Below are 23,209 nucleotides of genomic sequence, written 5' to 3'. Positions count from 1 at the left end.
TTTAATTCTAAATATATTCAAATTACGTGTAGACTAGGGTCATTATCATTTACTAAATTGCATGGTTCAACCAATGCATGCGATTATATGGCGTCATGTCTACACATATTTCTGTACTGTGGATACAAGTTTAGTCATTAATTTCAACATTATAACAACGTTTTTGAATAAATCAACTAAAAGTTGAGTCATAGTCGGCTCCGACTTTTAATTGTTATAACATTTAAAAGGGTGGGACGTCCCTTTCTTTGTGTTATAGTCCAAAACTCCAAATCTGTGTCGTTTGTACAGAATAAAAGTGATTTTGTTTGGTTCATACCGAATATAGCAACTCTTCTTTAAAAACAGCTGAGAAGGTTTTGTTGAAAAAACAAAAGTTGGTAAGAGAAAACAAAATATTCCTAAAATTCTTTAGTAATTACTGTGTGAACCAAAAAAATATTGACTTTATCAGAAGAAAGAAATATTTGAAATTAGATAAATATATTAAAGAAACAAAAGTTTACTGACTTCATCCATCTTGGTACGATTTTGGGCACAGTAGTGCTGCCTAAACTGTCAACTGCTGTGGATTCTTGGGACCCACGAAAGGAAGCTTGTTGCCATCCGTGTTTGGATGCACCCTTGGTTGCCAATACTTGGTCGGAAGTTGAAATTTTTGTATCAAATTTCAGATGAAATTGAGTGATGTTCTTGATGCTTACCATCCTAGTGATTCATGTGTATAAGACTGAGGTGCTGAGTTTGAAAGAATCTTGGAAGTTTTTGCACAAGAGAAGGATTTGTTTTTCAAATCTAAACCGAATAGATTTGTGGTTTGGGAATGTGAGTGTAGTTATAGACTCGGTGAACCAAAAGTTGTTGGCCAAGAAAGATGGAGGTTGGTTCCTTGTAACTCCGGATGATTTATCGAGGATGCACAACAATGCAACTGTCTCCGGATAACCATAATAGATAAAACCATCTTCAATCTTATTTTCTTGCAAATAACTTAACTCATATCTTTTTATTAAGTTTACACCTTTTTGTCTTTCTTCAAGCAGCACGAATATAATAAAATACAAGACGAAATGTTTGTCTGACACCTATACAAACGTTCTGACTTGACCACAAAGATAGTTTTGATTGATCACCAGTCTTCTGCTCCTTTAGTTACACCAAGAATCACAGCAATTGTTGCAAGTATAGCCTGAAATTATTTTTTACACATGCATCAATCATTTTGATCAGGATCCAATGCATTCCAAGAACAAACATGAAAGACAAGAGATAGTATTGAATAACTTACAGCGATGGTGCAAGCAATGTATCCTGGCTTCTCCCTGTGGTCAATCCTCCTTCCAACTATCATGATGAACATTCCGACGTACCAAGGGATTGCTCCAAGGAAAAACCCAACTATGAACCTTCAACAAGATCAAATACAAACTCTATGAGATAACCAACAAGTAAGATCTTGGTGTGGATTATGTTACTAGAACATTGTTGAAAACAAAGAGGAACTTACAGGAACCATCCAAGACCAATTCCACAGCAAGGAAGGCGGCGTTGTCGCACATGCACAGGTCTTCCTTCAGCAATACCATGTACTGAAAACAGAGAACAACAAGATACGTTAAAACATAAGAACAGATGAAGAGGCACCGATCCATGCTCTTGCTTTAGACTTGAACAAGAAGAGAAGAGAATGAGACATGACACAACAACGTACTTTACATACTATATAACACAAACCAAAAACAATTAACTACTGCTAGAACCTAAACCTCCAAAAACTTTAAAATCTCAAATTGTTGATCATACAAACCCTAAATTCAACTCAAAGCTCCAAACTTTAAAATCATTTGCTCAAATTGTTGAATTCTATCCAAAGCTCCAAACTTTAATATCTATTGCTCAAATTACACAAACCCTAAATTCGTTTCTACACGATCTTGTAATCAAATTATCACAAAACAAACACCCAATTGAAAAAAAAATTACTGAGGAATAAGATTCATGATCGACATCAATTTCACTAAAATCGAAAACCTAAATCCCCAAATCTGTAATCAGCAAATCCAATTCAGCAAAGAGAAGCTATACCCGGAACGGTTTGATAACCATGGGCGTAATGAGGAGGGGCGGAATCGTAGACTCGAGGCGGAGCAGAAGGCTGAGGAAACCCAGTGACCGGAGGAGAGTTCTGAGGCCGCGGAGGAGGGTAATTGGAAACGCCTTGAAACGTACCGTACTGATGATGGGTGCCTGCTTCATCAGCGAAGCCTTTGCTTTTGTCTTCTTCTCCTTGACCCATCTTTAGCTTCAGCTTCTCTTCCTTTTCGTCTCAAATCGAGATTGAGATATTTTGCAACGCGTTGAAACAATTGGAAGAAAAAGTCTTTTTCAAGTTTTTATTTATTTGCGTTTAGACCCGATATAATGTGTAAGTTTCAATTTGGACCCGGAGGTATTATTAGGTGCATTATCAACCACCGACTGAGATGTTTGACTAGGGTATTTAATTAATACGATTAATTAGTATTTATATAGTTTATAAAATCAGGTTAAGAAACATGTGGTGGTGGGTTATCAACTTATCATCAATAATCGAAGCTTCGGGGTTCGTGGGAAAGATTATGATTTATGACATTAGCTAATTGCTCTTGATCATTAAGGCTTCACATTGGTATCTTATCCATCTAACTAATCAATTATCAACAAATGATTTATGTAACCTTCAATTATTTTTTCTTTATTTTATAATTAGGGAACAAAATTAATAAAAAATTCAGAAAATTCAGAAATCTGCCTGTATAATAAACTCTTTTTTTTTAATTTCGAAATTAGTGTTTTTATTGTCAACTATCAACTTCATTATTTTTTTTTTTATCAACTTCATTATTGTTAAAGCTTTATATTACTTTCGAGTTTCGATGAGTGTAATTTGTTTTCTCTTCTTTTTCTCCGTCTAAAAATGCTTTGGCCCTTTGCCTTTAATTCTTAGCTTCCAGAGAAAAATAGACTTTGAGAAGTTAATTATGATAAGAAAAATGAATTATTATTTCAAGTTTCCATAGAAATTCAATAACATCAAGAAAACAAATTTCATTACAGAGCCATGTATCAAACATGGTGAATTTGAGACTATAATACATACATAATTTGAGACTATTTCTCTCATGATACACTCATACACAATGAAAGAATGAAAATATTCAGGATATTTCTATGGATGTGATGCTCCTACTCTCACGTCTCAACCTTGGTATTGAACCATTCACAAGTATGAATGATCAAAGAAAAATTGCAAAACATGATTTTAAGTATTGTGTAATGAAAATAGAAACCAAACTTTCTTCAACAAGTACAAATATCCTGGGAGCAATCTTGGCCACCACAATCATCACCATCCATGGAGTCGGCTAATCCTTTGTTTCTTGGGACTGCAATGATTATCACCTCATCATCATCTGGTTTACCTTCTTCCCGTTCAATAAGATTCTTCCTGAGGTCATTCAAATCCTTGTTTGCATCTGTCACGCAGCTATGAAGAACGGAGAAGCAAGTGAAACAAGAAAACACTAGATTGATAGCAAACAAGGCGATGCAGAGGCTCACGACGATACAAGTGTAAGTATCCATTCTTTTTGGAAACTGATCATGATGGTTGGTTACAAAAACTAGAATCAATTATATTGTCCCCTCTAAGAAGTAAGAAGGAAACTTAAATCTGAAAATGTTTGGTGTGTTTACATCTCTTTTATAAGAAGGAAACAATAATATATATTTTTCTGGGTCTGCGGTTGAGAATATTTATCAACGGATAAAGGTTGTAAGCATGACAAAAACATGTCTCTTTCTTTCCTTTTCACAAAATCTGTTAGTTTCCTACCAACTTGATCTTAGGCGGGGACGGTATGTCCAAACAAGCCATAGTAAAACAAGTAATATGTAAATTATTTCTCATATATACTAGTGAAAATGATTGCATGTTTGAAGCAAGATATAAATCTTCCAAGGTGTTTCTTAGTAGACTAGAAGAGAAAATGAAATATCATGTCTTCTAAAGTTATTATACTTTACTACACATTTCTAAATTCTAAAGAGCTTCAAGCACATAAATATGAAAGAGGGACAACAACTTCTATTGTGTTTTCAGATAGTGACTTGCGTTTGCAGTTTATTTGGTTACACACCTGCACAGTTTTCTTCAGGGTTTGGTAACTAGTGACTTCCATTATACTCAGCTTACATGGTGGCTCGAGTATAGCTCACAGTTAGACTAAAGAATATACAGAAACAGGAAAAATATGGTAAAATGAGACTGAACATTTGCCCTGAACCAAATATAGATATATCATAAAGACAAAAAAAAATGGATTAGGGCACTCGAGTTAAGCATCCCTAAGAGAGATCTAAACATATTTAAAAATCATGGGAGGTTCAGAACAGAATCCTCTCTACTCTCTTCTACTACTACTACTACCAGTTTTGTTCATAACTGTAAGTTTGATCCTGACAGTTAAACCCTGGGTTAGTCTCATCGTTTACATACATACTCTGCTGGTAATAACATGGGATGTTGGTGCTGAGTCCATCACGACCGTGTTGTTGTGATTCGTTTCTTCCTCCACGAAATACCGGGTTTCTGACTTGGTACCTGAGAACATTCTGCAGGCGACGGTGTTGTGCGGCGACGGCTCCACGTTGTGGCGTAAGTTGTTGAAGATGGAGAAAGGAGAGGAAGAGTCTAAGACGTTGCACCCATCTGTGTAGTCCACGGTGCTGAAAGAGTCCCTGGTTGATTCTGTGGTGAATGAAGCTTCGTCTGAGCTCGTGAAGAGAGACCACTCGCTTGATGACTCTAAGTTCTTGTGGTGGTCCGCTCTCGGTTTGAAGCGGTTAACTGGTTTCCTCTGTTCCTTCATCTCGTCTCTTGGTTGTGACAGTGAATGCCGAACCTGAGCTTTTCCGTTGGGTTCTCCTCTTAGAGGACGCGGATACGATCTGCAAAAAAAAGGTTGTATTCTCAGAATCTGTGACCCCGGAATGAAGAACTGGGGTGTTCTTACCTCATGTAGAACAACATGTAAGCTCCTTCTGACATAACTTGCGTCATTGGCACTTGATGAATCTGTAAAGTTTATAATAGAAGATTGCACAAGTTCAGAAACAGTTTGGCTTTGCTGCATTATACAAATGAGTTATACCTCGGAATCATCAATTCTGAACCAGTTGCCTCTCAAATCTTTGACATAGGAAATGTAATGACCCGAGAAAGATGCGTTGAGAGTATCCAGGTGAACTATAACAGCGTAAAGCATATAAAGAGGAGGAACATCTCCTGTTCTCGTCATGAAAGGTATCATATCCAGCATTTCAGGAAAGCTTATACATTTGTTTATTTTCCCGTATCTTCCTTCCTACATGCACAACAAAAGATTTAAACGGTAAGTACAAAGTGAGCCAAGAGGAAAAAACTGTAGTAAGTAACTTATACCTGGAATCTCTTAAGAACAATTGTGAGAATGTTTGGTGCTTCATGAATGCTCAATTCTTTTCTTGCTTTAACATATCCAGCGCACCTTTTTCAAATGCAGTTTTCACAAAAGAGATGATTCAGTTTCAATACCACATAAGAAGAAGAAGAAGCGAATTTGGAGTATGGATCTAACCTGCTGCATCTATACATATTTTCTCCATCGAGATCTTCTGGTCTAGTAAACTGAGTCAACGCATCTTGAAGAGATTCTACCCATCCGTATATCTCTAGTGTGAGATCCATTATGTTCTCGTATCTTTCTGATTCATGACCACACCTCAAGCATTTCACCTGGTTTTCAGAGAAACAAAGCAGTGAGAATGTGTAAAAATTAAAATCAAAGTAGATATACATCAAAAGCTAAGAGATTCAAACACCTTTGAGCGGAGACGTCCACCAAACATATGTTGAACTAAGGTTGTTTCTTGCAGTCTTGGATCCACTTTAGTCTCACCTCCAAGTCTCTCCAAACATATTGATTGCATAGAGGCAACTAAAAGCCTGCATCCAAGTAAAATGGATAAGAGAAATCAAAATTAAAATGTCGAAATCGCATTAAGAAGAGAGGATTCACAAAGTCACATCTGAAAAGGACTAGGAAGAAAAACCTTAAGAACTCATGAGCATCTTCTTGACTCCCATCACCAATCTGACAATTTATACTCCGCATCTGTGAGAGAATTCTGCTAGCAGAAAGTGGACCTCCAGATTCTCTAAGCATCATTACATGTTGCTCAAGTTCACACATAAGGCACCAATCTTTCCCAGAACCTATTTCAAAAGAATTAACATTATCGCTGTCAGAAGTGATCAAGTAAACCTGTAAAAATCTAAATACTACACGATGAATTGGGAAAAGATTGGAAAAAGTATTACAAGATCTTGAATGTGATCGTTGAAGCAAATAAGCAACGAGTGGCTTTGTGCATGTTAAAGATTGCAAGACAGCGTTTGCATAGCAACTGGAGAAGAAAAAGGTATAGTAAGTTAAAGAAAGCATATGGTCATTTACACAAAATGAATCTTGCTCAATTTTGCCAGTTAAAAGATTGAAAGGAAGTAAATGAAGCAAGACCTGTTTCCACAATTCACGAGGCCTCTAGGTGATAAGTAAAACACCTCACATTGAAAGAACTTAACAAACTCCTCATATGGAAAAATCATCTGAAAAATAAGAGACATTGACTCAGAAAAATAGGAAACTAGAGATAGAATTGAATTAGCAAAGAGACAATTATATAGACAGGGAACTAACTCTCAGGTTTTGATGTCGATCACCATGCTTTGTAGAGTTTCTTAAACCCATCATTTTCATTAAACCCATGGTTGAGGAGATACCATTGCTTTCTTCAGCAATGCATGTATCCTTAGACCTAACAGTCTCTGGATTATAGATATAAACATGAGACACTACTACAAGAAAATTCTTATGTTAAAGAAAAATCTCAGAGACACTCACTTGATACTGCAGGGACCAGTCCCTTCTTACTCGTCTCTGTGCATGGTTGTTCTCCGGATTTGCGCAGTGTAGCAGTTCTGGTCCCTGTTTAATTCAATCCACATTAGAAGATGCAAATCTCAAACTCTATTAAGCCTCAACTATAGTAACTTTTATTAGCTTTAGGTCTCACCGTTGGAAGGATATTGTGCGTTTGGACAACCAAAAGAGCCTCTTGCTCCCAAATTGCTTTCACAAGTTTCTTGCATACCACTTACAAAAGCTTGTCCATTCATTTGCATACATGAGTTATCAACAGAATGCCTTCTAGAATTTGTTTCCACAGCAGCACCGATTGTGCTTCTCGACTACAAACACAATCACTAGGATTAAATTTCAAGCACCATGCAGACTTTTAGCAAGAAAGCATAACTGGTTTGGATAATTGATACAGAGAGATAAAGATGATCAAGAATAGCTTACCTTATGTTTTGTCTGACCCTTCTTGTATTCTCCACCAGCACAAGCAGCTTCACCACTAAATGATTCTCTGTTGGACTTAGAAGAATTTGGTTTTCCTACGCTTTTTCTCCCTGGCGTGTTGACTTGTGGTGTAGAGATACCCAAGCTTTCAAATTCTACAGAGCTTTTTGAAGTCTTTCCCTTCGCTTTCTGCTTGGTACCGTTACTATACATTGTAGCATCCATGTCTTGGTCATGCAAAACAGACTCATTCTCAAAGGAAGCCCTCTCAGATGAAGAAGAGCAAGCCTCCACAGGGATACATTCATCTTTATGAGCTAGCCTCCAGTGAATTATTTGGCACTGCCCAGAGCTGCAAAACGTCAAAAATCAAGTCCTTCATTGGTTATATTGTCTGCAACAAGTATATCTCTTAAACGTATATGAAATCAAAGCGGGAGGTGGAAGTATACCAGTATCTAACAGATTTGCATCTCGAGCAGCGTGTCTTAGCAGGACTAAAACACCTTGCACATACATGAAACTCATTACTAACAGGGACCCCACACGTAGCAGCCACAGACTCATATCTCTGCTCAGCGACAGTCCCACTCACACCAGACACAAAATCATCTCTTACAGCACCACTCGCAGCAGAAACGGCGGCCTTGGTCTTGGTTCTTAGACCTCTATTCTCTGTAGCCGCAGCCTCAAATCTTACACCCCTATTCACATTAACTTCGGTCTCAGCTATAAAAGCTTCTTCAGCTGCCATCTGAGCCAGCAAGTTAGCCCTCCCTCTCTTTTTAGAAATATCACTCCATTTACCTAATAATATGTAAGCTACCACAGGAAACACAACCAAAACCAAGAACAATAAAGGTATGTCCGCTCCCCTTGGTTCGAGCATGTCCCTAGCCACGCATTCATGACCCGGTTCACAGCTTGTGGGAGTCTCTCTTCAAACTACAAGAGTTCTCGTAGCCATAAAAATCTCCAAACACTCACTCTTATGAGAAGATGCACCAAGATCTTATCTCCAGGTTCAGGCTACTTAATCTCCCAAGATGGACAGCACTGCAAGTAAACACACCAACTGAATCAGTTCATTTTCTACTCATTACACCATCATAGAAAAATAAAACTTGTCACAGAACACTAAAGAGTTTCATAGATTGATTCCAAGGCACAAAACCATAATCAAATCATCTGATCTACAGATTCATTTCACTCACAAGTGCCCTCTGAACTAACAAATCAAAGAAACCCTCAAAAATAAAACAAAGCATCTCAGTGAAGAACCCAGGTTTTGTAAATCTGAAGCAAAAGTGAGTATCAAAAGTAAGAGAAGACCACGAAAGATCCTAACTTTCAGACACTAGACAAATCCCTAGCCGACAAAACTCAAGAGAAACACTCGCGATCCAACCAAAGAAGCTTAAATTCGTAAGAACCCTAACACATTATCCCAAAAAGCAGCTCAAAAACCACTCTCAAACGGAGACGGATCTAACTATAAAGCCTCCACTGTTCTACCAATCTAAAGATTCAAGCACCCACTAACCCATAACTTACAGTAGCTCAACAAGAAATTTGACAAAGAACTAAAGCTGAGAAACGGTTCAACATACATAAAAAGGAAGGAAAGAGTTGAGCTTTGTAAGAGAATCTGAGCATTACCTTATCTAAGAGAGAGATGAAACCCTAATTTCACCCTTATCTTCTTCTTGTCTTCTTCTCCTTTGTGAGAGCTCGAGAAAAGATGCTTTGATTCCTCGAATGGGTAACGCACAAAAACAGTCTCTTTGTCTTTCTCTCTCTCTCTCCTCTTCTTTGTGCTCTTCTTTCTCACACTCTCCGTCCTGTTAAGGCTGCTGTTTTAAAAAAAAAGATGATAAAGCAGACAGTTTAGTTGATGTATTTAACTAATATTTAGGGCTAATTTGAGACAATTAATGTCCAGAATATATCTTTCTAATGTTAGGATTGGATTCGAGTTTATTACGTAACCACAATTACAGAAAGTAAAATTAGACTTTCCTTGTCCTAACATATACATGTCACATTAGATTTGCTAATTAATATGATTACCTTTATACTTTTTGCCAGGAATACGTAAGCTCTAAAAAGGGTATGAAAATGACTTGTTGTTGAAATATCGATAACTCTATCCGACGGTCATAAATTCACTTAATAATATCAACATAATAATCCTAAGGAAAATATATATATATATATATATATATGTCAGAAATGTTGTAACTTATAACCGAATGTCAAGTCACAAAAATGAATGATAAAACATATTTTCTACGAACTAATATTAAAACTTTTTTTATCATATGTTATTGTACTAGTTTTTTATTAATGGATTTTATTGGTAAATAAATTAGTCAAGCTCAGCCACTAACGTGACATCTATCTTATTAAAACTGAAGTACAAAATGAGATTGTTTGGAAACATGTATATGAGTTTAAAAAATAAGAGTGTTTGGTAACATGGATTGTAGTCTTTTAAAAAAATATTACTTTTGTTTGGAAATAAAGATAGTAGTATTTAGCAAAAAAAGTAATGGGCTTATGTTATTAAGAAAAATTGAAAGTCCATCATATTATAAGAAATTATCTATTTGGGTCAGTTTTAAAATGAGTCAAATCATTTAAACTTTTTTTTCAAAACTAACCATAAAACAAAATTTAAACTTTATATACATATTTCAAATCAAAATAATAATTCAAAATTGATTTACATCATAAATTAATTGAAAAATATACATATATTCAAAAATGAATTTTTACTAAACTCTTTTTCAATAACCATTACTTTTGTTTGAAAACAAGGATAGTATTATTAAGCAAAAAATTAATGGGCTTATGTTATTCAGTAGCATATCAAAGTTAACAAAGATTGAGGAACTCGGGAAGACCCCCGGAGACGTCGGGACTGTCGATAATGCCCAACTTTGAATCGCTGGCGGGCATTCAAAGATGATATGGTTAATCGTTTCATTCTCCGCACCACAGCGTTGACAGACCGAGTCGTTACCGCAATGTCTTTCTTTTAGCTTGCTCGCTGAGGCGACATATCCAGACAGAGCTTGCCACAGAAAATGCTTGATTTTCCGCGGCGCCTTAAGTCTCCAAACCTTCTTCTTTAAACCATTGCAACTCGGTCCCAGGCTTATGTCCCCACGCAGCTTTTTCCGTTGTTCAACTGCAATGGTGTACCCAGACCTCACTGTGTATACCCCCGACTTTGTATGCTTCCAGCTGTAGCCGTCCTTGCGTCCCGTTTTGCTGATCCTAAGTGTGAGAATACGAGATACATCATCGGCAGCAATAAATTCATTTATAACGCCAACATTCCATTCAGCCTTGTCGACATCAATAAGGTGGTGGACTTTAAGATCAGTATCCATGATCACTGTCTTTGGTTTCGCCGCGCGAGCAGGTTCCGTAGGGATCCATGCGTCTTCCCAAACTTTCGTGTCTGCCCCTGTTCCTATCGTCCTCTTGATTCCACCGATGAGAATCGGTCTAGCTGCCATCAAGCTGTTCCACCCAAAAGATGGGGAATTTGCTTTACCTATTACAAGTGGATTCGAGTGTCTGTAGTATCTACCTTTAAGAACTCTTGCTAGAAGGGACTCGGGATGTGTAAGCAGACGCCATACTTGTTTAGCGAGAAGGGCCAGGTTGAAATCTCGGAAATCTCGGAAGCCCAAGCCTCCTTCCTCTACTGGTACACAGATTTTGTCCCATGCCACCCAATGCATCCCCCGATTGTTATTGCTTGTACTCCACCAGAAACGCGCCACTGCGGCGGATAGTTTGTTACAGATCTCTAAAGGTATCAAGTAACACGACATCACATAAGTCGGTACTGACTGGGCCACTGATTTGATTTGCACCTCTTTACCACCCTTTGATAATAGTTTACCTGACCAAGAGTTGATCTTTCCATTCATCCTCTCTTGAACGAAAGAAAAAACTTGTTTCTTTGATCCACAAATCTTTTCCGGCATTCCCAGGTACATTCCCATTCCTCCTTCGTTGTTAATATTGAGTGATCTTTTCAGATCGGTTTTTGTGGACGCTATGACCTTAGAACCGAACAGAACTGAAGATTTAGACTTGTTCAGTTGTTGTCCTGAGGCTTTCCCATAGACGTCAATGATGCGAACCAGTTCCCTGCATTGAGATTGCTCCGCTTTGCAGAAGAAGAGGCTGTCATCGGCGAAGAGTAAATGAGAGATGGCGGGGCTCCCTCTAGCAATCTTGATACCCGTAATAGTTTGATCTCTCTCCGCTTGTTTTATATGCGAGATCAGAACTTCCGTGCATAAAATAAATAGGAACGGAGACAGCGGATCGCCCTGTCGGAGACCCCGGGACGGCACGATCCTCCCTTTGGCCTCTCCGTTTATCAAGACTTGGTACGAGACGGAGGTAATGCATTTCATTATCCTTGCCACCCATATATGATCGAAGCCAAATTTTAGAAGTAGGGCTTCCATAAACCTCCATTCTACGCGATCGTAAGCTTTACTCATATCAGTTTTGATCGCCACGAACTTCCCTTTGCAGCTAGGATTTGTACGAAGCGCGTGAAACATTTCTTGGGCCACAAGGATATTATCAGTGATGAGCCTCTCTGCCACAAACGCAGATTGCGTCTCTGAAATGATCTTCGGCAGGATACTTTTCAGCCTAGATGATAAGATTTTTGAGATGATCTTATATCCCACATTGCAGAGACTGATCGGCCTAAATTCAGTCATCGCCTCCGGTCTTTCAGTCTTTGGTATTAGACATATATTAGTCATGTTTAGTCTCTCATCAAGCTCCCCCGTATCAAAGAAACCCCTGACCATATTGCAGACATCCTTCCCAACCGAGCTCCAAAAGCGTTGGTAAAAGAGGCTAGTCATGCCGTCTGGACCAGGCGCCTTCTCCGGGTTAATCGCAAAAGTAGCATTTTTAATCTCCTCATCTTGAGGGATACGAAGTAGATTCTGATTCATGTCCTCTGAGACTGTCGCGGTAATAAACCGGAGGGATTCTTCAATGGTGTCTGGGTTTGTCGTAGTGAACAACGTCTGGAAATAGTCAACAGCGACTGCCTCTATATCGTCCTCTTTGTAAACCCATTGATTCATCGAGTTTCTCAGGCGAGTAATTCTGTTGCGTGCTCGTCTTTGTTTGGTCTTCGCATGAAAATATCTTGTGTTCCTATCTCCTTCTCGCAGCCATATAACTCGACTTTTCTGCTTCCAATAAAGCTCCTCTTCCCTATATGCTTCACAGAGTTTCCACTTCAATTCCAGTTCTTCTTCGCTTGAGATCATCTCGTCGTTTTGCACTTGATCTAGTTTTTGCTTTAAGCTTTCAATAAGCTTTGCGCTGTTGGTGGGATTCCGTTTCTTCCACCTTGAGATGGACCTGCGAGTCCTACAGATTTTGTCATAAAGCTCCAGGTCGGGTTCCATCTTTAGTGCCTCCCATTCTCCCTTAACAGTGTCGATGAAACCTTCTTTACCAAACCAGTTACGGTCGAAACGAAAGTTTCTTTTTCCGCGAGCCCCTCTGTTTTGAAACCTCGCTAAGATGGGCCGGTGGTCAGATCCCCAGCGCAACAAATACTCCACATAAGTGTGGGAAAATACATTATGCCAATCTTCATTTCCGACGGCTCTGTCCAGCCTACATTGCACCCGTCCTGCTCTGGTTCTTCCTGCCCATGAAAAAATGTTCCCTTTAGATGGAAACTCAATCATCCCGCACCCTGCAAGCATGTTTTTAAACGGCAGGAAAGAGCTTTCTGGTCGTTTTCGCCCCCCTCTTTTCTCCAAATTGCTTGTGATCTCATTGAAATCCCCCATCAAGAGCCATGCTCCTGTCCTGTTTGCACTCATCCGCAGCAACCTTTCCCATACATACTCACGGTATTCCACCACCGGATCTCCATACAAGAACGTGATAAACACTTCCTGTCCGTCTATCTGCGCTTTTATATCAATCATACGATCATTATAGAAAATAATATCCACCGCAGAGTCCTCCATGTAAAACAAAGCCAATCCACCGCCCCTACCAACAGGGTCCACGGTGAACAATTTATCATAACCAAATTCAAACTTAAAGTCTTGCATAAAAGAAAAATTGTTTTTTGTTTCTGAAAGAAAAAGAAAGCTAGGTTTAAAACAGCGATGCAACTCCCGGAGGTGTTGCTTGGTCAGGTAGGCTCCGGCCCCCTGACAGTTCCAGGCGATTGCACTCATATCTGAGTACTGGGTGGTTTCTGGGACCCCACCGAACCTGATGCAGCAGTAGATTTTCGGCCTTTGGTAACCGAAGGATACACCTCAACACGAGGGACCACCTTTGAGCCTGGGTCTTTCGTCATGAAGAGACGCCCCTGTTTGGCCAGCTTGCCTTTTGGTGATGCTCGACCTCTATTCGCAAGCTTCCTGGATGCAGCTAAACCTTTTGTGTCTGGGCTTCGCGTACCCCTGCGCTTATTTAAGTTTGCCGGGGGGAGAGGGTTCTTTTGCATCCTCCTGCCCTGTTCCGACATCCTTCTTGGAGGTAGGTTGTTCCTACTTTGTTCTCTTTTCTCTTTTCCCTCTCCTCCTAAGACTCTTCCATCTTCGTGTTGTTTCTCCAAGTTTTTAGTACCTGCGGTTTGATATTCTGGAGCCATCGTCTCTTCCACCATCGTCTCTTCCACCCTAGTTTCATCAAGCAGGTCATCATTGTCTAACATTTCCTCATCCATTTCAAGTTGTACGCTGGCATATTGTTCCTCAAATTCTTTCAACTCCTCCTCCGTCATCTCCTGCTCATTATCTGTTGGCTTGTCCAGTTCTTCTAGATTTGGCCTGTTAAGGGATGGAGCACCCGTCTCAATAGGACTTCGCAATGATATCACTCTTTCTGGAGAGGTCACAAATTCCTTTTCTTTCTCCGTAATCACCTGATTACCAGGGAACTCAGTTTGAACTGTATCAAAAATCTTCAAGATTCCACTTGCCGCACGGACTGTATCCAGATTTGTTTCTTTATCTCCTGCGTTCGCTTCAATAGCCTTCCCCTTAAGCATGCGTCTTCTTTCATCTTCGGTTTCCCTTGCTATCTCTCTCACATTCCTTTGGTTAGGGGAGAGAGCCATTTGTTCATCTCTCCTTTTCCCTGGCTCTCGAGTCGGTCGCCATTCCATTCGCGGCTGCTGTCTAGGCGAGTGGTATCGTCTTCCTGCGCCATCCCCTCTGTCATATCTATGACTTTCAGAGATAGTCCTCTGGGAATCTGGTGAGTTCCTAGTTGATTTTGATGAGAGATCCATTCTTCTGTGCTCATAATGCTGGTCTTTATTCGTTTGGTCCAGGTTGCGACCCCTGGTGTCAGGACTGGAACCTTTAATTCTCCAGCTCGAGGATGAGACCGAGTCACCGTGGTGGCCCCTCACAGAACGATTTCCAGAATCTCTGCTGCTGTGCTTCGACTCCTCATATTTATCCCTGTTGTAAGGATGATATCTCTCCCGATCACGGGGATTTCTTCCTCCATAGCTATGATCAATTCTATTCCAAACATTCTTTGCAATGTCTTCTCTTTTGCTTAGAATCTTTGATCTTAAATCACCATGCTCTGTCCTCTGTGCTTGTCCTGGTCTGGCTCGCTCCTCTCTTCTTTGTGGGTGTTCCTGACGTCTCTTATCTGATTCCATCTCACGGGAAAATCTAGGATGGTTGTCGGTGTTCCACGCGTGGTTCTCGAAACCCCTGTGCAGATCGCGGCCTCTAAATGGTGCAGAGAAAGCTTCTCTGGCCGCCAGCTCCTCTTTCTCCTTACTTTCCAAACGAACTAAACGGTTAGCTTCTCTTTGTTCTGGGGACAGCTCAGGGCATGTACCTTCTTCATGCGATATTCTTTTGCAGGTAAAGCAATATCGGTGTAGCTCTTCATAAGACAAAGATACTTTGATGATATCACCATTCGCATATCCAGCCTTCCTCTCAAATTGCAAAGGTTCATCAGCATTAACAACAACTCGAACCCTTCCATTTTCGACATCTACCGTATCCACCTCTCCCAAAGCCCGGCCAATGCTCCTATATGATTCATCTTTTTTGTAATGTGTCGGTACTCCGGTGATATTCACCCACAAGAGTAAGGAGTTTGGATAGTCCTCCTTTATCGTTGGTATCCACCTTTCTAAGGAGAAGGTCCACTTATTAAAATGACATGGTCTACGGAGAAGTACTTTTTGGAGATCCTCCTCCTTATCGAAATCAAATTGGAATTTGTTATTCCCAAGGTTTGTTCCTCGTACCCTGCCTTCCACGTCCCAGATACTTCGTTTCGGCATATGTTTGATTAAAGCATCAACACTTCTACCATCCCGATGGAACATCCTTCCAACAAGGGATAGTTTATACTTCTCGACAAGATCAGTGTAATCGAATTCTGGAACTTTTATGATCTCTTCCTTGTCTTGGCTACGTCTGCGGTCATGTCGAGTACTCCCGACTCTGGTTCGATCCTTCCTTTCCCGATACATCGTAACAGCGGGGACCGGTAAGGATGAGACAGCGCCCTATTAGAGGGGAATAGAACTATTAACGTAATGTCGTTTACTTGATGCTCACGAAACCGGGAACCAAGGTATTACGCTACGAAAACAGAAGATAAAACACTGCAAGGGGCAGGAAAATTTAGGAACGAGAGGAGTGTGGTGTAGTCTCCCTCTCTCCTAGACCGCCGGTAAGAAACTAGGTCCTCCGCCTGAGACGGGGTTCAGATCTCGAAATCGCCTTGTCGTCGCCAAAACCCTAGCTTATTATTTATCAACTTCATTATTGTTAAAGCTTTATATTACTTTCGAGTTTCGATGAGTGTAATTTGTTTTCTCTTCTTTTTCTCCGTCTAAAAATGCTTTGGCCCTTTGCCTTTAATTCTTAGCTTCCAGAGAAAAATAGACTTTGAGAAGTTAATTATGATAAGAAAAATGAATTATTATTTCAAGTTTCCATAGAAATTCAATAACATCAAGAAAACAAATTTCATTACAGAGCCATGTATCAAACATGGTGAATTTGAGACTATAATACATACATAATTTGAGACTATTTCTCTCATGATACACTCATACACAATGAAAGAATGAAAATATTCAGGATATTTCTATGGATGTGATGCTCCTACTCTCACGTCTCAACCTTGGTATTGAACCATTCACAAGTATGAATGATCAAAGAAAAATTGCAAAACATGATTTTAAGTATTGTGTAATGAAAATAGAAACCAAACTTTCTTCAACAAGTACAAATATCCTGGGAGCAATCTTGGCCACCACAATCATCACCATCCATGGAGTCGGCTAATCCTTTGTTTCTTGGGACTGCAATGATTATCACCTCATCATCATCTGGTTTACCTTCTTCCCGTTCAATAAGATTCTTCCTGAGGTCATTCAAATCCTTGTTTGCATCTGTCACGCAGCTATGAAGAACGGAGAAGCAAGTGAAACAAGAAAACACTAGATTGATAGCAAACAAGGCGATGCAGAGGCTCACGACGATACAAGTGTAAGTATCCATTCTTTTTGGAAACTGATCATGATGGTTGGTTACAAAAACTAGAATCAATTATATTGTCCCCTCTAAGAAGTAAGAAGGAAACTTAAATCTGAAAATGTTTGGTGTGTTTACATCTCTTTTATAAGAAGGAAACAATAATATATATTTTTCTGGGTCTGCGGTTGAGAATATTTATCAACGGATAAAGGTTGTAAGCATGACAAAAACATGTCTCTTTCTTTCCTTTTCACAAAATCTGTTAGTTTCCTACCAACTTGATCTTAGGCGGGGACGGTATGTCCAAACAAGCCATAGTAAAACAAGTAATATGTAAATTATTTCTCATATATACTAGTGAAAATGATTGCATGTTTGAAGCAAGATATAAATCTTCCAAGGTGTTTCTTAGTAGACTAGAAGAGAAAATGAAATATCATGTCTTCTAAAGTTATTATACTTTACTACACATTTCTAAATTCTAAAGAGCTTCAAGCACATAAATATGAAAGAGGGACAACAACTTCTATTGTGTTTTCAGATAGTGACTTGCGTTTGCAGTTTATTTGGTTACACACCTGCACAGTTTTCTTCAGGGTTTGGTAACTAGTGACTTCCATTATACTCAGCTTACATGGTGGCTCGAGTATAGCTCACAGTTAGACTAAAGAATATACAGAAACAGGAAAAATATGGTAAAATGAGACTGAACATTTGCCCTGAACCAAATATAGATATATCATAAAGACAAAAAAAAATGGATTAGGGCACTCGAGTTAAGCATCCCTAAGAGAGATCTAAACATATTTAAAAATCATGGGAGGTTCAGAACAGAATCCTCTCTACTCTCTTCTACTACTACTACTACCAGTTTTGTTCATAACTGTAAGTTTGATCCTGACAGTTAAACCCTGGGTTAGTCTCATCGTTTACATACATACTCTGCTGGTAATAACATGGGATGTTGGTGCTGAGTCCATCACGACCGTGTTGTTGTGATTCGTTTCTTCCTCCACGAAATACCGGGTTTCTGACTTGGTACCTGAGAACATTCTGCAGGCGACGGTGTTGTGCGGCGACGGCTCCACGTTGTGGCGTAAGTTGTTGAAGATGGAGAAAGGAGAGGAAGAGTCTAAGACGTTGCACCCATCTGTGTAGTCCACGGTGCTGAAAGAGTCCCTGGTTGATTCTGTGGTGAATGAAGCTTCGTCTGAGCTCGTGAAGAGAGACCACTCGCTTGATGACTCTAAGTTCTTGTGGTGGTCCGCTCTCGGTTTGAAGCGGTTAACTGGTTTCCTCTGTTCCTTCATCTCGTCTCTTGGTTGTGACAGTGAATGCCGAACCTGAGCTTTTCCGTTGGGTTCTCCTCTTAGAGGACGCGGATACGATCTGCAAAAAAAAGGTTGTATTCTCAGAATCTGTGACCCCGGAATGAAGAACTGGGGTGTTCTTACCTCATGTAGAACAACATGTAAGCTCCTTCTGACATAACTTGCGTCATTGGCACTTGATGAATCTGTAAAGTTTATAATAGAAGATTGCACAAGTTCAGAAACAGTTTGGCTTTGCTGCATTATACAAATGAGTTATACCTCGGAATCATCAATTCTGAACCAGTTGCCTCTCAAATCTTTGACATAGGAAATGTAATGACCCGAGAAAGATGCGTTGAGAGTATCCAGGTGAACTATAACAGCGTAAAGCATATAAAGAGGAGGAACATCTCCTGTTCTCGTCATGAAAGGTATCATATCCAGCATTTCAGGAAAGCTTATACATTTGTTTATTTTCCCGTATCTTCCTTCCTACATGCACAACAAAAGATTTAAACGGTAAGTACAAAGTGAGCCAAGAGGAAAAAACTGTAGTAAGTAACTTATACCTGGAATCTCTTAAGAACAATTGTGAGAATGTTTGGTGCTTCATGAATGCTCAATTCTTTTCTTGCTTTAACATATCCAGCGCACCTTTTTCAAATGCAGTTTTCACAAAAGAGATGATTCAGTTTCAATACCACATAAGAAGAAGAAGAAGCGAATTTGGAGTATGGATCTAACCTGCTGCATCTATACATATTTTCTCCATCGAGATCTTCTGGTCTAGTAAACTGAGTCAACGCATCTTGAAGAGATTCTACCCATCCGTATATCTCTAGTGTGAGATCCATTATGTTCTCGTATCTTTCTGATTCATGACCACACCTCAAGCATTTCACCTGGTTTTCAGAGAAACAAAGCAGTGAGAATGTGTAAAAATTAAAATCAAAGTAGATATACATCAAAAGCTAAGAGATTCAAACACCTTTGAGCGGAGACGTCCACCAAACATATGTTGAACTAAGGTTGTTTCTTGCAGTCTTGGATCCACTTTAGTCTCACCTCCAAGTCTCTCCAAACATATTGATTGCATAGAGGCAACTAAAAGCCTGCATCCAAGTAAAATGGATAAGAGAAATCAAAATTAAAATGTCGAAATCGCATTAAGAAGAGAGGATTCACAAAGTCACATCTGAAAAGGACTAGGAAGAAAAACCTTAAGAACTCATGAGCATCTTCTTGACTCCCATCACCAATCTGACAATTTATACTCCGCATCTGTGAGAGAATTCTGCTAGCAGAAAGTGGACCTCCAGATTCTCTAAGCATCATTACATGTTGCTCAAGTTCACACATAAGGCACCAATCTTTCCCAGAACCTATTTCAAAAGAATTAACATTATCGCTGTCAGAAGTGATCAAGTAAACCTGTAAAAATCTAAATACTACACGATGAATTGGGAAAAGATTGGAAAAAGTATTACAAGATCTTGAATGTGATCGTTGAAGCAAATAAGCAACGAGTGGCTTTGTGCATGTTAAAGATTGCAAGACAGCGTTTGCATAGCAACTGGAGAAGAAAAAGGTATAGTAAGTTAAAGAAAGCATATGGTCATTTACACAAAATGAATCTTGCTCAATTTTGCCAGTTAAAAGATTGAAAGGAAGTAAATGAAGCAAGACCTGTTTCCACAATTCACGAGGCCTCTAGGTGATAAGTAAAACACCTCACATTGAAAGAACTTAACAAACTCCTCATATGGAAAAATCATCTGAAAAATAAGAGACATTGACTCAGAAAAATAGGAAACTAGAGATAGAATTGAATTAGCAAAGAGACAATTATATAGACAGGGAACTAACTCTCAGGTTTTGATGTCGATCACCATGCTTTGTAGAGTTTCTTAAACCCATCATTTTCATTAAACCCATGGTTGAGGAGATACCATTGCTTTCTTCAGCAATGCATGTATCCTTAGACCTAACAGTCTCTGGATTATAGATATAAACATGAGACACTACTACAAGAAAATTCTTATGTTAAAGAAAAATCTCAGAGACACTCACTTGATACTGCAGGGACCAGTCCCTTCTTACTCGTCTCTGTGCATGGTTGTTCTCCGGATTTGCGCAGTGTAGCAGTTCTGGTCCCTGTTTAATTCAATCCACATTAGAAGATGCAAATCTCAAACTCTATTAAGCCTCAACTATAGTAACTTTTATTAGCTTTAGGTCTCACCGTTGGAAGGATATTGTGCGTTTGGACAACCAAAAGAGCCTCTTGCTCCCAAATTGCTTTCACAAGTTTCTTGCATACCACTTACAAAAGCTTGTCCATTCATTTGCATACATGAGTTATCAACAGAATGCCTTCTAGAATTTGTTTCCACAGCAGCACCGATTGTGCTTCTCGACTACAAACACAATCACTAGGATTAAATTTCAAGCACCATGCAGACTTTTAGCAAGAAAGCATAACTGGTTTGGATAATTGATACAGAGAGATAAAGATGATCAAGAATAGCTTACCTTATGTTTTGTCTGACCCTTCTTGTATTCTCCACCAGCACAAGCAGCTTCACCACTAAATGATTCTCTGTTGGACTTAGAAGAATTTGGTTTTCCTACGCTTTTTCTCCCTGGCGTGTTGACTTGTGGTGTAGAGATACCCAAGCTTTCAAATTCTACAGAGCTTTTTGAAGTCTTTCCCTTCGCTTTCTGCTTGGTACCGTTACTATACATTGTAGCATCCATGTCTTGGTCATGCAAAACAGACTCATTCTCAAAGGAAGCCCTCTCAGATGAAGAAGAGCAAGCCTCCACAGGGATACATTCATCTTTATGAGCTAGCCTCCAGTGAATTATTTGGCACTGCCCAGAGCTGCAAAACGTCAAAAATCAAGTCCTTCATTGGTTATATTGTCTGCAACAAGTATATCTCTTAAACGTATATGAAATCAAAGCGGGAGGTGGAAGTATACCAGTATCTAACAGATTTGCATCTCGAGCAGCGTGTCTTAGCAGGACTAAAACACCTTGCACATACATGAAACTCATTACTAACAGGGACCCCACACGTAGCAGCCACAGACTCATATCTCTGCTCAGCGACAGTCCCACTCACACCAGACACAAAATCATCTCTTACAGCACCACTCGCAGCAGAAACGGCGGCCTTGGTCTTGGTTCTTAGACCTCTATTCTCTGTAGCCGCAGCCTCAAATCTTACACCCCTATTCACATTAACTTCGGTCTCAGCTATAAAAGCTTCTTCAGCTGCCATCTGAGCCAGCAAGTTAGCCCTCCCTCTCTTTTTAGAAATATCACTCCATTTACCTAATAATATGTAAGCTACCACAGGAAACACAACCAAAACCAAGAACAATAAAGGTATGTCCGCTCCCCTTGGTTCGAGCATGTCCCTAGCCACGCATTCATGACCCGGTTCACAGCTTGTGGGAGTCTCTCTTCAAACTACAAGAGTTCTCGTAGCCATAAAAATCTCCAAACACTCACTCTTATGAGAAGATGCACCAAGATCTTATCTCCAGGTTCAGGCTACTTAATCTCCCAAGATGGACAGCACTGCAAGTAAACACACCAACTGAATCAGTTCATTTTCTACTCATTACACCATCATAGAAAAATAAAACTTGTCACAGAACACTAAAGAGTTTCATAGATTGATTCCAAGGCACAAAACCATAATCAAATCATCTGATCTACAGATTCATTTCACTCACAAGTGCCCTCTGAACTAACAAATCAAAGAAACCCTCAAAAATAAAACAAAGCATCTCAGTGAAGAACCCAGGTTTTGTAAATCTGAAGCAAAAGTGAGTATCAAAAGTAAGAGAAGACCACGAAAGATCCTAACTTTCAGACACTAGACAAATCCCTAGCCGACAAAACTCAAGAGAAACACTCGCGATCCAACCAAAGAAGCTTAAATTCGTAAGAACCCTAACACATTATCCCAAAAAGCAGCTCAAAAACCACTCTCAAACGGAGACGGATCTAACTATAAAGCCTCCACTGTTCTACCAATCTAAAGATTCAAGCACCCACTAACCCATAACTTACAGTAGCTCAACAAGAAATTTGACAAAGAACTAAAGCTGAGAAACGGTTCAACATACATAAAAAGGAAGGAAAGAGTTGAGCTTTGTAAGAGAATCTGAGCATTACCTTATCTAAGAGAGAGATGAAACCCTAATTTCACCCTTATCTTCTTCTTGTCTTCTTCTCCTTTGTGAGAGCTCGAGAAAAGATGCTTTGATTCCTCGAATGGGTAACGCACAAAAACAGTCTCTTTGTCTTTCTCTCTCTCTCTCCTCTTCTTTGTGCTCTTCTTTCTCACACTCTCCGTCCTGTTAAGGCTGCTGTTTTAAAAAAAAAGATGATAAAGCAGACAGTTTAGTTGATGTATTTAACTAATATTTAGGGCTAATTTGAGACAATTAATGTCCAGAATATATCTTTCTAATGTTAGGATTGGATTCGAGTTTATTACGTAACCACAATTACAGAAAGTAAAATTAGACTTTCCTTGTCCTAACATATACATGTCACATTAGATTTGCTAATTAATATGATTACCTTTATACTTTTTGCCAGGAATACGTAAGCTCTAAAAAGGGTATGAAAATGACTTGTTGTTGAAATATCGATAACTCTATCCGACGGTCATAAATTCACTTAATAATATCAACATAATAATCCTAAGGAAATATATATATATATATATATATATGTCAGAAATGTTGTAACTTATAACCGAATGTCAAGTCACAAAAATGAATGATAAAACATATTTTCTACGAACTAATATTAAAACTTTTTTTATCATATGTTATTGTACTAGTTTTTTATTAATGGATTTTATTGGTAA

The 23,209-nt window shown here is 39.2% G+C and overlaps 5 protein-coding genes across 7 annotated transcripts; all 5 read right to left on the bottom strand.

Annotated features, from left to right (window-relative positions):
• Positions 1–951: 951 nt before the first annotated feature.
• LOC106387605 (60S ribosomal protein L18a-like protein) lies at positions 952–2,367 on the bottom strand. The gene is made up of 4 exons (XM_013827502.2): positions 2,086–2,367; positions 1,508–1,589; positions 1,289–1,406; positions 952–1,189 (listed from the first exon to the last, which is right to left on the bottom strand). The coding sequence occupies exons 1-4, from the start codon at positions 2,294–2,296 to the stop codon at positions 1,130–1,132; spliced, it is 471 nt and encodes a 156-aa protein (XP_013682956.1). The 5' UTR covers positions 2,297–2,367; the 3' UTR covers positions 952–1,129.
• Positions 2,368–3,067: 700 nt separating this feature from the next.
• On the bottom strand, positions 3,068–3,624 carry LOC125577171. Its single transcript, XM_048738149.1, has one exon. It carries the CDS (start codon positions 3,622–3,624, stop codon positions 3,340–3,342), a length of 285 nt encoding a protein of 94 aa, XP_048594106.1. The 3' UTR covers positions 3,068–3,339.
• On the bottom strand, positions 3,068–9,346 carry LOC125577170 (ubiquitin carboxyl-terminal hydrolase 15-like). Of its 2 annotated transcripts, none has more exons than XM_048738147.1 (15): positions 9,105–9,346; positions 7,898–8,501; positions 7,446–7,797; positions 7,156–7,330; positions 6,984–7,067; positions 6,780–6,907; positions 6,600–6,688; positions 6,401–6,486; positions 6,133–6,295; positions 5,902–6,025; positions 5,658–5,815; positions 5,483–5,567; positions 5,193–5,405; positions 5,055–5,116; positions 3,068–4,989 (listed from the first exon to the last, which is right to left on the bottom strand). In XM_048738147.1, the coding sequence occupies exons 2-15, from the start codon at positions 8,332–8,334 to the stop codon at positions 4,530–4,532; spliced, it is 2,616 nt and encodes an 871-aa protein (XP_048594104.1). In that variant the 5' UTR covers positions 8,335–8,501; positions 9,105–9,346; the 3' UTR covers positions 3,068–4,529. The 2 variants fall into 2 exon arrangements, with proteins under 2 accessions (XP_048594104.1, XP_048594105.1); XM_048738148.1 differs by lacking the exon at positions 9,105–9,346 and adding an exon at positions 9,000–9,015.
• Positions 9,347–16,469: 7,123 nt separating this feature from the next.
• LOC106387608 lies at positions 16,470–17,026 on the bottom strand. The gene has a single exon (XM_013827506.3). It carries the CDS (start codon positions 17,024–17,026, stop codon positions 16,742–16,744), a length of 285 nt encoding a protein of 94 aa, XP_013682960.2. The 3' UTR covers positions 16,470–16,741.
• On the bottom strand, positions 16,470–22,748 carry LOC106387600 (ubiquitin carboxyl-terminal hydrolase 15-like). 2 transcript variants are annotated; one of them, XM_013827498.3, is made up of 15 exons: positions 22,507–22,748; positions 21,300–21,903; positions 20,848–21,199; positions 20,558–20,732; positions 20,386–20,469; positions 20,182–20,309; positions 20,002–20,090; positions 19,803–19,888; positions 19,535–19,697; positions 19,304–19,427; positions 19,060–19,217; positions 18,885–18,969; positions 18,595–18,807; positions 18,457–18,518; positions 16,470–18,391 (listed from the first exon to the last, which is right to left on the bottom strand). In XM_013827498.3, exons 2-15 carry the CDS (start codon positions 21,734–21,736, stop codon positions 17,932–17,934), a joined length of 2,616 nt encoding a protein of 871 aa, XP_013682952.2. In that variant the 5' UTR covers positions 21,737–21,903; positions 22,507–22,748; the 3' UTR covers positions 16,470–17,931. The 2 variants fall into 2 exon arrangements, with proteins under 2 accessions (XP_013682952.2, XP_022546052.2); XM_022690331.2 differs by lacking the exon at positions 22,507–22,748 and adding an exon at positions 22,402–22,417.
• Positions 22,749–23,209: the final 461 nt, after the last annotated feature.

This window comes from Brassica napus, chromosome A8 (genome assembly GCF_020379485.1).
Source record: "Brassica napus cultivar Da-Ae chromosome A8, Da-Ae, whole genome shotgun sequence".
NCBI lineage: Eukaryota > Viridiplantae > Streptophyta > Magnoliopsida > Brassicales > Brassicaceae > Brassica > Brassica napus.
The sequence above is the reverse complement of the archived record's forward strand: the minus strand, read 5'-3'. Positions and strand labels throughout refer to the sequence as shown.